This window comes from Pterocles gutturalis, unplaced genomic scaffold (assembly GCF_000699245.1).
Source record: "Pterocles gutturalis isolate BGI_N339 unplaced genomic scaffold, ASM69924v1 scaffold51379, whole genome shotgun sequence".
In the NCBI taxonomy this organism is placed as follows: domain Eukaryota; kingdom Metazoa; phylum Chordata; class Aves; order Pterocliformes; family Pteroclidae; genus Pterocles; species Pterocles gutturalis.
In genome coordinates, this window is record NW_010135190.1 from 3,895 (window position 1) to 20,130 (window position 16,236).

The window sequence follows — 16,236 nt, forward strand, 5'->3', positions numbered from 1 at the left end:
AAAAATCTGATCACTCTCCAACTATTAAAAAACAAAGTTATTTGCAAAATCTGTCTTCCATGCAGACTTGGTAGGCAGAAGATATTTAAACCCTCAGCTAAGTATGATGTGCACAGACTCATTTGTTTTTTAAACAGCAAAACTGTTCTGTAACACATCATCAAATTTAAATATTGAAAATTAATTATTGCAAATTATGGGAGTTTTAAAATCAATTGTATCAAATTGCAATAACTACTCTGTCCAAGTCAGATAAAAATGCTGCCTTTTGACTCTTTAATAGCACTAGGAAACAGTAACATTGAATTGTTACTGATGATCTGTGTGCAAAATTTGTGAAATGTGATATTTGCCTTTACTGCTCTTTTAAGCAACTAGCTGCAATATCAGCCACTGTTAAACCTTTTGATTAAGATCAATGGCTTGAAGAAACCTATGACTAAATTTTATTTGCTTTTGAATCAGATAAAAAGTTGCTTTAGCTTTTAGCTAGATTATAGGTACATAAAAATATTCAGCAGTTACAGAAACTGCATCAAGATCAACTGTCTCATATGACTGCGTAATCTACACATTCTCAATAAAACTTGAGGTTGACGTTATTGAATACAGGAGGTGAATATTTTCCAGAGTTGACTGAAAAATAAAAATTTTTACATTTAAAAAACACACAAAAGTTAGCTGTCATTTATAATATGAAAACTTATATTTTGTAGATAACATTCAATTCCTAATATTGAAGCTCAAAGAATCCTTTCATGTTATTTTTAACCAACTTCCTCTGTCAGGTTCTGAAAGGAAAGAATACCTAGAAAGTTCAATACAGGGTTCTCTCTGAGCTCTGCCAGAACAATGCTTTAATTAAATATTGATACCCTTCAGGAACAGAATACCAAAATGGCAGGTAAGCAGCCTTCATAACCTTGTGGAGTTTTCCTACAAATTGTCACAGAAACACAAAGTAAGGCACTGCTGTTCTTGTTAGATCTCTAACAACAAGAGCATGATTGGGTCTCTCTTGCTGCATAGTCATGCTTTTCCTCACTCCAAACACTTTACAAGGCGGTCAGTAACCTTCTCCTCTTGGTTCTATAGCAGGTAAGTTGAAATGTTTCGGGGAAGACTTAAGTGCCTTCTGTTTCTCAGACTGTTGAGGAAACAACAGAAGTTTGAAATCCGCTCTGTTAGAACACATTTTGCTATTACACTTGAATGAGCAAGTTAGAGTCTGTACCTTGATATTTGATACAACAAATCTAACAGACTGTAACACGGGGGCTTCACCACTTTCCTTAGGTGCCCGGAAAACTGAGTGCAAGGTAGGAGCAGGACAGGAAGTCAATTTGGCTACTCCAGAAAGATTTAATTTTGGTAATTCTCCGCGAGGAGGTCCATGTTGTTTTGCTTTTTCCTGGACTTTCCTAAGAGAATGCTTTTAAAATAAATAAACAAGGTTCAGTTTCTTTCTGAGACCATCTTAACGAATAACATTAAAAGAGACAATCTAAATAATCAGAAAAAAAAACAAACTCAGACAATTACTCCTTCAGCTAATTCTTTTTTAAAAATTACTACCTCCGTTGATGTTTCTTGCCATTTTTTCCTGAGGGAATTTCTTACAAAGCCCACATTGATGAAACCCTGAACTAAACTGGTGGAAAAAGTGGCTGCTCATATGGAAGCGGAGTTCATGCTTTCAAGGTTAAATGCACAGCAGAAAATATATATTTTTTGCTACTGTAATTTGGCTTTTTTTTGTGGAAAACCTGTATTTGAGTTTTTCAGGTAGTACTAACTTCTATCTCACCTTGCAGATATAGGGAACCCTTAAAAGTGAATATGTTGAGTATTTTTCACATAGCTTGAATATAAACAAAGTTTTAGTTTGCCAGAATTTTTAAACATTTTTTAAATTATTATTTCCAGTGTCAAATATAAGTTTAGGATTTCCTCAGATACCATCTAAATACAGGATAATAAAAGTTTTTTAGAAATTATTTGTTCAAAATGTAGGCCTGAAAAGGCAAAAGCACATCTTCAGTCTCTGCTACAACTCCATCTGTAAAACTTTTTAACTTGAGGGCAGACAGCAAAAATAGGATGATGATATTTAAAAAAAAAAACACATGGAACTGACCCTCTAAGTAATAGCAACTATGAAACCAACTACTGAAGGGATTATGTGGTATTGCAGCTTCTAAATTCTAACACACGATTTTCAGGGCTTGCAGAGGGCAGAACTTCATCAGACCCTATGAAGATTAGTGTTTAGGCAGACTGAATAAAACCAAGTAATCAGCTTAAGTAAAATATTTGTTTCTAGCTAATGAGCTCAGTGTCACAACTTCCTTTCTCTAAATGGGCTGACAATTCTTCCACTTAAATATTACCTGTCTTTGACTTTCCTTTGAAATTTGCTTCAAATGCAGAGGTACTTGCCCTGCTGTATTTCCTAGGAATCTTAATTTTTTGTGCATGGCCAAAGCTTGCGTATCAGCTTCCCTAAAAAGTTGGGGGGGAACAGCAAAAAATATAAAAACATCAGTCATGCTTTAGGTGAAGTAAAGAATTACGTTGACTGAATTACATTCATAGCATTGCAAGATAAGTACTAGCGCTGTAAGCAAAATTAATTTCAGTCCACTTTAAATAGTAAGCCCACAGCACTCTCCACACTTTGTAATTTAAGTCTTCAAGACTGAAGTCACTTGCCGGAGTTCTTGAAAATAAGGGTGCTGTAATGCTTGATGGGCAGCAATTCTCTCATCAGGATCATATTTTATCATTGCATCCAGGAGAGAGAAGCCTTTGGGAGACAAATTGTGCACAAGAGGTATTCCTTTTCCTTTTCTAAAGGGGAAACCAAAACTCACATTTCTTGACCTGTGTTAAGCAAGTTAAGAACAAACAGTTATTCATACATATTCAGAGTGAATTACAATTTACTGAAAAAAAAATATCTGATTTAGGTAATCATTTATTAGGGACAGCTAAGTAATACTTGGAGAAAAAAAAAAAGTTTTCTTTCCTAACAAGTTATGTCATTGGCCTTACGGATACCATGGAAATAAAAGGCCAAATAAGATTGATACAGGCTCAGATTTCCTCTGCTCTGCCTACAAGGATCACGAATTCATGCCTCTCTCTGGGTGGGGACAGAAGACACCGCTCTTTGGTCAGCAGCTGTCACAACAGAATTAGATTTTTGTTGGGGTTCCCTGAGCAGAAATTGCACACAGTTGTGCAGTTGTATTGTGGATATTTAAACTGTGAGATTAATAATTATGGGAGTGCATACTTACTGCTTGAACTTGTTGAGAGTTTTGTTAGCAGGAGTGCCTATAACATCATGGATTTTTGAAATTTGGTCCAGTTCATCAGATCCAGGAAAGAGAGGCTGAAAACTGCAAGGTAAGAGATGGTATTAGCACTAAAGAACACACAATTGAACTAGTTTAGGTGGCATAGCTGCCCCTTTGTTTAAAACCATTTAAGAGGAAGATCTATTTTAGGATTATTAATTTGTGAACAGTTTAATACCAGCCAACAACTGAAGGATAACGTGAGCATCAGAGCAATACAACTGCATGTTTGGACGGGAAGGGTAGTTTGGGGTATTAAACTGTAGTTGCCCTCTCCTCACAGATTTGGGGTAAAATACATAAAGAGAATATCCCTCCTGGTGAAAGCGAATGGATATGGGACTGTGTATTCTTCTAGTGAAATGGGAGATCCCAGAAGACAATGTGTTTTCCTCATCTAAGACAGCAGAATCAAGCAGTCCCTCTTGTTGTGTATGCACATAGATATATATAACAAATATTCATTTCCAACAAACAGGTTATTTGCAAGCAGCAATACTGGAAAGATGGTAATTTGAACTGCATTCCTGAGCTTGATACTCAGGTAATATAAAACTTCCTTCAAAACATTGTTATCAATAGAGCAATCTGACTTAACAAGTTAGGTCCGCTACCATTTGTTTCTTGCACATTGCCTTTTTCCATGTTAGCAAAGCATTTCCTTGGGTTTATATTTTAAGAAACACTTCAGTAGCACCACATGATTCTTGAAAGCCCTCTTTTGTAGAAGGAGGAAACTTCTTTTAACTGTTTGCAAACTCAATCAAACAGCTGGCTGCAGACTTCTCTGTCTTTACAAAGCTTTGAGTAGAGGAAGGAGGGAGACGAGATCTGATTCGTGTTGTGCAGCTATATCAAGTCAAGCAGTTGGGAGTAGCTTTCAACTGCACAAATGTGCTGTCTCTAAATGTAAAGCTATAACTTAAGGAAGAACTGTGCAATCCAGGAAAAAAATGTAATCCAGGAACCATGATTTATAAGGAACAGAAAGAGGGAGACCAAGATTTGAAAGATAAGCATGGCTGAGTAAAAGACTAAAAATTTTTACACAATGTGGTGCAAAGCATAAAGGCTTACACAACAGCAAAAACTTCAAGATGCACTTAAAAAGAAACAAACCCATCCATAACTTACTTCCTTTAGCTTGGCAAGGTGGCATCTTTTTTAATTCAATAATTTCTAATAAACATCCCTTAATTCTCTCTGAACACACCTATCAGGTCTCTGAAAATGTGCAGTGGTTGCAAAGAATTAAATTTGTTACATTAAGCTAAAATTATGAGGAAATACCTTTAAGGTTTTTTGCCCTAAGAAAAAAGTTCGCAGCATGTAATGTTCTTGCCAAACTTCAAAGCCCACCTAATTCAAACTGAAATGGAAAAACATGGCATATTTAAAGCTTTTGGTCCCAATTTACTTTGCAAGAGTACTGCCACATTTGGGATTGTTCTGTTAACAGTTTCCTGACTGAAGTAGAACTGTTTCTACAAGTTAGAAGGTAAAGCATAAGGGTTGTCATTTAATGTGATGATGATGGCAGCAGCTGCAGTTGCCATGTGGGAGGAGGAAAGAAGCAAAGCAAATGTTATCACTCCTGGTTGCATATCAGAGACAGCACTGTGGGAGGAGAATAAAGAACTGCTGCTGTTGCTAGGGCACAAAGATATTGGAGAAATACTCATGGTGGTTATTTTTCCTTTTTTCTTGAAGACCATTGAAATTTTTTTTTGAGTTATAGTTTCATCATCATCATCAAAAAGCTTAAAGGACTTTAATCCAGCTTTTCCTTAACTCTTCTGTCATCAGAATCTGACTTAAAAAAATTCCGGGACATAAGGTGCTGGCACAAGGGTCTTAAATACACTGTATTGTAAATCTAAGTATTAAATCAGAAGGAGAGTCTTCTCTAGTCTCCTCTGTTTTTCCAGAATAGTAAATCAAAAAAAGAGGGAAAAATTTTACCATCGGGGGCATTAACAAGATCGAGGATAGTTAGCAATGCTCATGACAGGAAATGAGCACTCTATGCAGAGATAAAGCAGAAAAAAAACACATTTTTACCAAACTCAACTATGAAGCCAATGGAAAAAACAAACGAAACCAAAAACTAAAAAAAAACAAACAACAAAACAATCAACTGTTCAAAAATGTTATTTTACTTGTAAATAATATTTGTTTGTACTATAGTCTGTTGAACATCCCACTGCTTTATTACTAACCTGCCATAGGGTGAAGAGAGTGCCAGACAAGACAGGATTCCTGCCTCTTGAACCCTGCAGACTAATCACAGAAGCAGCTTCCACAGAACCATGGAAGCAAAGATCAATTACCCGTACCATGTGCTCCTTATTTGAGTTATTTACCTTTGATTTCTCTTGATTAATAATGAGCAAAACCCTCCACTGAACACTGTACCTTGTGATTTCATAGAAAACACAGCCAGCACTCCACATATCAATTTTGTAATTATAGTAGCCATTTGTAAGTAAGCATTCAGGTGCTCTGTACCAGCGTGTAGAGATATATTCTGTATGTGGCTGCCTAGAACAGATACTCCTGCAAGATCCAAAATCTCCTAACTTCAGGGTATTGTGCTGCAAAAATAAATAAAGTATTTCGACAAATTAGGAACACTTTTAGATTGGAGTGAACATGTGCAGGCTGTAATGCATCTGATTCATTTCAGGTTTTAGCCAATAACAAATTTCTTTCTTCATTCCTCTAGATCAGGAATACAGTATTACAGGTAACTCTCTGTATTAAAAACTGTACTTTTATTCATGAAGAAACTTTACCTTCTCATAGTAAAGAGAAAAATATTGATATACTTCACTTTCAGTTAAATATTCTCACATGAAAGTAATTACCTTTATTAATATGTTTTCTGGTTTCACATCTCTGTGAAATATTCCATTTCTGTACCAACATAAACACACCAGAGAGAAGAGTTCAGTAAAAAGATAAACATGATCAGTGCTTCCAATTATTTGTAAAAAAATACTTAAAGAAACAAAGACTTTCATCAAACTTATCAACAGCACAGTAAAAAAAAAATATAATTTTGCCACCATGGTGAGACAACAGCTACAGGCATGGGAGTGGGGAATGGGCAAGTCCAGTAAGGGGAGGTCAGGATTTCTGCTTTTGCTCTCACCAGGGTGACCAAGGGATGGTAAGGGCCACCCCCTGCCAAGAGGGCTTCCTGCAGCAGGTCCTAGAGCTCCTCTGGGGTGCTGGCAGCAGTGCAGGCTGCCTGCTTGCTGCCTTCCAGGGCTCTGCTATAGGCAAAGATGCATCTGGTGAATTCTCCCTGCAGCAGTCTGCTGCCCCAGACAATTGTGTGGCACTGCTTAGAGATGACCCTGACATAAATGTATGATACATTTACTGTAAAGCTGTTGCTGAACCAGGTCTCTTACCTATGTATGTAATCAAGAGATTTGCATAACTGGTACATGTAGTTCTTAATTTTTTTTTCAGGTAATGGCTTTTTCCTTCCTAGAATTAAATTTCAAATTGTACAAGTCCTTTTTAGCAAACAACAGAATGCAAAAAAAAAAAAAATACTCTTCAGCTTCCAATAGTGCATTGATATTACCTTTTTCAGTTACACTATTTCTGTCATTTATAACTACCTTTGTAATCCATTTTCCACTCAACTTCAGACATAATTTTGATTTTAGTATGCACCAGAATAGCTCAGCTAACAACTGTCCACTCAGTAGTGTGTAATCTGCCTCAGCTTTTACTGCAAGTTTTTCCTGCAGTATCTGTTTACCAATTTCCAACAGAACCGCAATATTTCACTTCTAAACATCTAATTTCCTCTCTAAACAAAGTAACTGTCCTTAAGGTTCAAGACTCATATCAATTACCTCAAATTGCTGCAATGCTTAAATGACTGTGATTCATATTTGACTTGCCAATTAAAGGTTAACCTATGGAGTTTAGCTTGCTATTGCTGTGATACAATAGTGACAGTTATAAAATTTATCTATTTTTCAGAGCCATTCAGGAGCTACTTAGCTTTTTTTTCTTTTATAGGCTGCAAAGGCCTTTTAATCTTGCTGTAATGCCTTTATGTAATGCTGCAATGTCATCAAGGGCAGCAGAAATGATCACATTTTTGAAAAACAAAGCAGGTACTGATCTGCCTGATGACAGTAGTATGAGTAAGTGGCTGAGGAGGAGGAGGGAGATTACCAGGACACTAACTCATTGAGGCTGCAAGTCCCAGCAGCCAGAGGGCCTTGTGTTCCTAAATGATTACAGTACTCCTCCAGTCAGCCACATAATCCACCGAGCAGGATTAGATAACACAGCACTTGAAACGGAGTACCATTTACATCAGGAATTGCAGCATTATTACCCCAGTAGAGATAAATGGTGTTTTCAACATCAGGATTTTTGTCATTTACAGTAAAAAAGATTTTATAAAACGCAGCTATTCAAGCCAATGTGGATTATTATTAGTACTTAAGAAATAAGGCCTTAAGTCATGTTCAAATGTATTTTCATTACAGGTCAGTAGTAAAATCTGGAACAGATGCTCTTCTACTTCCAGATTTATCATTACAGAACCCTTATTTGGAAGTAACAATGAAGCGAATCATAAGGTGGTGGCACTTCAGGCTACAATCGTTTTCGCTTGAGGCATCTTCCCCACTTCTTTCTGAGACATATTTTTTTCCTTGCTTTAAATGACCAAACTGTTCTTGATTAAACAAAAGGCAAGACTTTTTTCAGTTATTAAATGACTTGTGATATCACTATAAATTAATAGCAAGAGTATTATGACCTTGTGTAGAGACAAATAACCTTGTCTTAATTTAAATAACATGAATCTGCCAGTTTATTAAGGAAAAAAACAAAAGGATCAACTTTCCACGTTAGTAGCACTAGAGTGAACTGTCCTGATTACAGAAGTGTCTCCTTACACCTTGTTAAATTAGAAATTCATTTTCAGTCAACCCCTGTTTCAGGTTTTTCTTCAATACAACAAACCATGCTTGCCTCTAACTTCTTCTAAGTTAAAGCTTTTTTAAAGTTGTTCTGCACCTATATGAAACTTAATTTTGCAAGATTCTGATTTTTCATAAATTAAGTAAAGTATCTTTCCTGGAAGGAGAAGATGCAAAATCATTTTTAATGCACTGGACTAACTTACTATCAATGAGGACTCCTTCCTATATGTCATTACTCTCACTTTACAGCTTAACAAATTTTTCCTGGAAAAATAAAATGTCTTACTAAAGCCAGCAAACATTCATGTCTGCTTCACTGATTAGCAAATAACTGTATTTTAATCTCAAATTTTTATGTAGGTCAGGAACAAGGTTACTCCTTTTGTTAGAGATCTGAATACTCAGTGTCACTAGCATAATGTTTGGGAACAAGTCTTTTATATATTCTGTTATACCAAATGACAGTTGCATACTCAGTTATTTAAATAAATCTCCCAACTGTTAAGACACTACAAATTTGTAATTATTCAGAAAACAATCCTCTTAATATTGAATAGTAAGTAAATGCCTCTTCATTTGCTGTATCCAACTCCTTTAATGTCTACGTGAGATCTGGTTTTAAATCAGTTTTTGTTCTAAACTTTTTTGTAGGATCTCTTCCTTAAGCTTTATGGTCTCCCACCTGCTTCGACAAACAGCTCCAGAAATTTTAAATATAGGAGATTTAAGGGAACAATGTTATTTTATAGAGAAAACTTGGTAAAAAACATTTTTACTAGATATAAAAACTGAAAATTATTATTCATGGATTCAGTAGGTTTTGAAACAAATGGGAATAATTTTCTTGTTATATCATGACAGTTCTGACCTAACAGAGAACCTATTTAAGATCTATTTTTTGTTACATAAAGCAATTATTTTGTGTTTTGCAATCAAGGTTGTTTCTGTGTTTTCATGTAAAGTTTGACTGACGAAGTAGATGGCCATTGACCTGACTCATTAGAAACCTTCTGCATGTATCCACGCTTTAAACAAGTGGGCATATTGCACTGGGGGGGGGGGTACTACAAAAGGCGTATTGGGCCGGGGGGGGGGGAAGAGTAAAGCAGTACAGCACAGAATTTCCCTATGAATTTTATAATATGTAATGGTGAACAATCAAGTGAAAAATAATTAGTTCCACTTTGTGATCTACACAAGGAGCGTTTGTGTGTTTCTTAAGCATATGCTACATACCTTTTATCAGCTCATAAATATTCATGTCCATAAGTTCACATATCAGTGAAAGGGAGCCAGCTTTTTTATCACTGAAGAAACAAACAGGGAGACTTCAAGCTAAAAATAACATTTACATATTGATTTTTATACAACATAGAAAAAAGTACTTTGTTTAGCCAGTATTAAAATGGACATTTTCATTTTTAATTGATACTTTCTCAGATAAGTTTTTCAGCTTAGGGCCTGATGTATCATAGTTTTAGTTTATTGCAAAAGTTAACTGATCTACTCAATGAAGTTACTTGAATGCGTGGTTTTCTTGGTATACCATAAGAAGGTGATTTTCCCCCTCTACTCTGGTCTTGTGAGACCCCACCTGGAGCACTGCATCCAGCTCTGGGGTCCTCAGTGCAGGAAGGACATGGAGCTGTTGGAGCAGGTCCAGAGGAGGGCCACAAAGATGGTCAGAGGGCTAGAGCACCTCCCCTATGAAGACAGGCTGAGAGAGTTGGGGTTGTTCAGCCTGGAGAAGGCTCTGGGAAGACCTTATAGCAGCCTCCCAGTACTTCAAGGGGGCTACAGGAGAGATGGGGAGGCACTCTTTATCAAGGACTGTAGTGATAGGATGGGGAGTAACAGTTTTAAGATGAAAGAGGGTAGATTTAGATTAGATATTAGGAAGAAATTTTTCACTGTGAGGGTGGTGAGACACTGGAACAGGTTGCCCAGGGAAGTTGTGGATGCCCCATCCCTGGAGGTGTTCAAGGCCAGGGGTTCAAGTCCAGGCTGAATGAGGCTTTGAGCACCTGGTGTTGGGGGGAGGTGTCCCTGCCTGTGGCAGGGGGGTGGAACAAGATAAGCCAAACCATTCTATGATTCTGTGATCACACTGTTCAGTATAAAGAAATGTCCAGTAAATTAACTGAAACACTCTTACAATAAAAGATAGGAAACCCATTATGCCATAAATGAAAATACTTTCTAGTTAGGTCACTAGTAGCATTCTATTGCACAGAAATTAGTATCTGACTGGAATCTGTGTTTTGCTGGCAACAGCAGTTTTAATTATTATCACGAGATGATAATTCATCAACGCTTTATTTTCCATTTTCCTGCCCTGCAGAGGCAGACATTTTTAGGTATTCAGTTTTTTGTACAAGATAATTGCACCACATTACATCCCCTCTGCAATGTTCCATTGACCCAGACACCAAAATGTTGAGGGTATGATCTGCAATTCAGTTTGCAGACAGACTATGAAAGAGCTCAGCGAGCTGGCCGGCCATCTGGATCACACTTTGTTACCAACATGGCAGCTGAAGCTGAGATTCCAGAAAGCTGCTAACATGATTACCGGCTTCTCATATATTTGTAGAAAACAGGCCTGTCAATAACCATATTGTACCAGAGCCTTGAGCAGAGGAATAAGACAGCCTGAAGAACAAGAAAAAAATGTTCTAGAGCAGTCAATAAGTTTGTGTCAAGTATTTGAATAATGAAGTATATGTTTGCTGTTGCACAGCGATTAAGTGTAATGCACAGTGATGGGGGAAATGCTGTCATAAAACCTGATCTCTTTGTGAGACACATGTTCCCAGAAGACATTTAAGTGCCTAATGAGGCTAAGGAACCCAACTTCATCACTGATTGACCTCTCTCCAAATTCATAGTTCAGCTGCTGCCTAATTCAGAGGTCTAATCTTATATTATTTGCAGAGGGGTGTCTGTAAAGTTGCCTACAAAATTATACTGCCAAATAGTTTGCTTGGATCCCTAGTTCAGACTGGCAAGTCAAACCAAGATCCTTGCAGTACCAGAGGCTATTCCAGCAGATAAGCTCTGAGCAGGCCTTACCAAAATATTGTCTCCAGTAGACATCATGCTGTGCAGTTAAAGCACTCACTGGATATGGGACACAGGTTGGAATCACCAGCAAGTATCACATATTACAATATGAAGTTTAGCAATGCTTAAAATATATCTAGTCTCTAATTTTAATACTGATGTTGAAAGATTTTTGGTCTGCTGCAAAAGAGCCAGAGAAAGTGAGATTTTTCTTAACAAAAAAGGCATAAAGACTTCAGAATTTGAGAAATTTGTGTTTTTTTCTTTCTGTTGGAATAAAAAGGCATTTAAGTGCCTACAGGTTGCCTCTAGAACCAAAAATTACTGAATATTGTTCAAATAAAGGAATAAGGAAGAAAGAAATGAATGCAGCGTACTTACAAAAGAACTTCATGTAACATAAGGATATTAGGATGTGGACCCAGCTTCTTTAGCACTTGTATTTCTCGCAGATTATTCACTTGTTCCATACTAAAAAGAAAAGAGGAAGACTGACTTGCTATCAGAGACTGTATTACAATTGTCTTTCTTCCCTGCCATGAGACTGTCAGAATTTACCCCACTTCAGTCTGTAACTGAACTTTCAAATGCAGGACCTGGTAAATCGTTTCTGCTTTGTTTCTTTACAGAGCAAATCAGTAATTAGGAGAATGGCTTTATTCCTTCCTGCAGTCTGGAGTAGCAGGATTTACCCAAACAAGATAAGTAGTAGTGTACTGTGCTCCAGACATCAGTTACCACACCAAGGAGCTATCTGGGAGGAATTTTGTGTTGCATAATAGTATGTATGATACTGTTTATTCTGTGCTGGTGTAGCATACATTCCAACTACTGCTCAGCATGATGCTACAAGTGACAATCTAGTCTTGCCAAATTTAACATTCAAAATTAAGTTTTGATGGTAACATCCAACATGAAAAATAGACACTATTCAACTATTGTTTAATTATTATGTTGCCGTCCTAGACTTTAATAAACAAAAAAACTATATGGTAAAGAAAGTCTTTTTTAGGGAGGAAGGAGGAAACAAGTTGCTTTGTACACTATTTAATGGATCAGAACAGGACACATAATGCCTTTTCACAGTCTGACTTAAAGCTAAACACCAAATCAATATTTTCCAGTCTGAAACTAGGAGAAATACCTTGTATGGGCAGGTTCTGTTTAAAACACTGTTATCTGTTGCTAAATGAGTTCATTTCATCAAAATAATTTGTCACTCAATTTATCAAAGGGTTAAAGGCCTAAAAGATGTTTTAAGTATGCTATATGAAAAAAGTCAGCTTGTTACACCCCACTGTTATGCCCTACCACTGAACTGTATACCATCTGCCCTTGATGTAGCTAAGCAGTTAGTTTACTCTTTTGATCATAAATTGGAGCATTTGCTCAGTTCTAGGCAATGTATAAACGGACCAACAGTTCTCTAACAGCACAATAATCAGATGCCACATTACTTGAGGATATTTGAGTTCTCTTTTTTTAACTTACAGTATTTTTTTCAGAGCTTCACTTTTCCTTAGTCTTTGAAGCTCAGAGTTACATTGTGAAATCTCACCTACAAGCAAAATGTCCCATTTTACTTCATATGTACAAATGTGTCACTCCCACTGACTTCACTAGGAAATTAATATATTGAACTGAGAATACAAAGCCAGTGGCCCAAAAGGCATTTTTGGCACTTACATATTTGGAGAATTTTAAGTCTACATCTGCTTCCACACAGCTGTCTCCTCTATTTTCCCAACTGACAAAAAGCACCTATTTTGTGACCAAATAGCGTCTTGCTGATAGATGTAATTAAATATAAATACAAATGAGTAGAACTAGTGCTGTACATGGACTAAGGATAAATACAGCATTTTTAACTTGCATTAAAACAGTATTTATTTAAAGACTGAAAAAGTATTGTCCAGGGGGAGGACTGACACATTTCCTCCTATTATTATTTACATCAAAAAGAAAAACAGCACAAGTATATTCGGTGTATTTGGAAAAGCAGAAATCAACTATTTAGTCCTCATTCTTCTCATTTCACCCTCGACCAGAGGCCAGGCAGCATTTAGTACAGTGGATGACAACAACCAGAGTACTCAAGGAAATTAGCCCAATGCCAAATGGGAAGGCCCTGCATAATCAGCAGCAGAGGTCACTTTTGTACTATATGCAAACCTTTTTAATATGCATGTATTCAAAAAAACTTCACTTAGGCTTGATTTCACATTTCCCCACTGAAATTAAACAAGATTTTTCTGTAGCACTATGATTAGTTATGCATACCTTTCAAAACGTTGCTTCATGTGTTTACAGGCATAGTACTTTCCATCCCTAAGACACAGTGTCTTCAGGACATCAGAAAACGTTCCCTCTCCTATCTTACGAACTGGTTTATATTCTAAAAACAAAAATATACTGTTTCAGTATGCTTAAAATAGAAATTGTTATGAAGACTGCATATTAATCCATACTTGATTTGTTAAATTCTAGCGGAAAATTTTAAAATAAAAGGGTTATATAACATAAGTTGAGAGAAAATATAATGAATAACAGCAAATTAAGTTTCGCTGCCCATATTACAGAAATCTATATTACTGAAAGTAAAATACGGTAATTCAATCTTAGACAATAAGCAACTGCCTCCTTGCTCAGAGGCATGATGCCGCTGCGCACAATACTTCATACCTTCTTTTCTGCTGCAGCGCATTAGCAACTTATACCTGAACTTACTCTTTGCTTCTTTCACCAAAAAACCCCTTTCTTTACATTGTACTGGAAACACAAAATTATCTTGAAAAGCAAGTGTATCTTGTCATTGTTCCAACATGTGTTTTTCCATTGTTTTGGTGTTATTTTGTTTTGGGTTTTTTTTTTTTTTTTTTTTTTCTGGAATGGGGTTTTTTGTTTGGTTTTGCTTTTGCTTTTTTTTTTTTTTTTTTTCTTTAATCAAAGCAGTTGCTGATCTTAAAGCTTTATTCCTATATTAAATTCAGATATGAGTTTTGCACTATGTCAGAAATAATGCTTGGCTTTAATAATGAAGAGCACCAAACAAAAGGATGTGAAAATCAGTCAATTCGAGTTCTGCAGAATTTTAAGAGATGAAGCAGATAACATAAGGGTTATGAAGAAAGCTTTATTTATTTCTGAGTCTTTTCCTAAATTCCTTCAAAATTGACATTTCTTTTCTTTCCTCCTTTGTTCTATTTCAGCTTTGTGATTAACTGTTCCTTACCAATTCCACTGCCTGGTTCACTTCACCCACTTTGTCCTCCTGTTCCCCTTTATTTTTAGCACCTACAGATTCTCTCCTTGATAATTCTTCCAGTAATTACATCCGAGCAAAAACCAGTTCTGGTTAGCTTTATGCTGCTGTTGCTTTTGACATAGTCTTACTATTTAAGAAAGATCCAAACCCAGTCATTTTGAGGGAGGCAGAGCAGGAAACCTCATTTATCATATTATGGGAGTCAGAATAACTGTAGGAGTCTTAAGCTATGCTGAGAGCAGTAAAGTCAATGAAGTGTAGGTATCTGTATTAGTTACTGTGACAACAGTCTCTGGCATGGATTTGGCCTGTGATGACCACCACTCTCCTAGGCACCTTCCCAGCCTGACGTGAGGACTCCTTCTAAGGTCGTTCCTCAAGAAGTTTCTGTCCTACTGCCTTGTTTTGGAAGACAAGAGAATTTACTAGCATAGATGTGGGCCATTTCATGCCAGTTGCTCTTTGTGTCCAAGAAGATTTCCAGATATGTTTAATTTACAAGTATAAATACAGCCTCAGAGTGGAGGAAGCCTGCCAAGAAATTTTGTGGAGGGAAAAGCTACTTAGGCAGGGACATTCTAACGCTGTCTTCCAACTAGCAATCAATTGGTGTTGTCTTCATCTCTCTTCTCGTCCCAAACTTTCACACTTACTCCTGTTAAAAAAATTGCTCCTTTCCTTATGATACAAATGCTTATATTTTAAGTAGTAGAAACCTTCCCCTTGGAAATCCCTCTTTCTCCAAGATAGTAGCAGCACTTCGGTGAGAGTTGGCAGCTGCTCTTCTCATTTTTATCACCTGCTGCTTAAATTTCGTGATCATTATCCATCATGCTGGATCATAAGCTAAACAATTAGGCCATCTAAATTTGAAAAATAGAAAAAAGCAGCATAATTTAAAACCAATGACACCATCTAATGCACTCTATGCAGCCAGTTTACATATAGAACTATTTTAAAAGCAGAAACAGAATTTGAAAATCATTACGGGTAAAGGAGGCAATCCCTAACAGAGACTCCAAAACAGGGATGAGACCATGAGACTGTCTAATTCATGTGGCTGTTATTTGATAACTAGTCAATTAGAGCTTTAAGCAAGGTGATCCCTAGCCTTTGGCGTTCGCTGCACAACACAACTTGAGCAAGTAACATGCTTTGTCAGCAAAAAATCACACTTTATACCATACTCTCTACCCCCACTTTAAGTTTTACTTTCCCATCTAAATATCAGATGGAGACTGTAAATTCAGAATATTTAAATCCCAGTCTTACAGAATTCCAAGGAAAAAGTGTCAACAGATTTTTTGGTAGCAGCTTATACTCTCCAATCAGTCAGATGCACCCTGGCTATGTCATATGTTCATATAATGCCAGCCCCTGTGGCAAAAAAAACCCAACGCAGACACAAAAAAAAATTAGCTAGTTATTGACCTACTCTTTGATTCTGATAAATGGCAATCCCATATTTTTCTTTTCTTAAATGCAAATAATTGACTCTCTAGCATTAAAAAAAAATCAAATCATATGATCTGAAAACAAGATATGAATATATCTTATTTTATATATATTTAATATATATATA

The 16,236-nt window shown here is 36.5% G+C and overlaps 1 protein-coding gene across 1 annotated transcript; it reads right to left on the reverse strand.

Moving 5' to 3' along the window:
• Positions 1 to 1,066: 1,066 nt before the first annotated feature.
• On the reverse strand, positions 1,067 to 15,806 carry MOK (MOK protein kinase). The gene is made up of 12 exons (XM_010081797.1): positions 15,730 to 15,806; positions 13,670 to 13,801; positions 11,771 to 11,860; positions 9,563 to 9,633; positions 6,782 to 6,860; positions 6,230 to 6,278; positions 5,778 to 5,956; positions 3,303 to 3,404; positions 2,713 to 2,883; positions 2,391 to 2,502; positions 1,235 to 1,432; positions 1,067 to 1,147 (listed from the first exon to the last, which is right to left on the reverse strand). Exons 1-12 carry the CDS (start codon positions 15,804 to 15,806, stop codon positions 1,067 to 1,069), a joined length of 1,341 nt encoding a protein of 446 aa, XP_010080099.1.
• Positions 15,807 to 16,236: the final 430 nt, after the last annotated feature.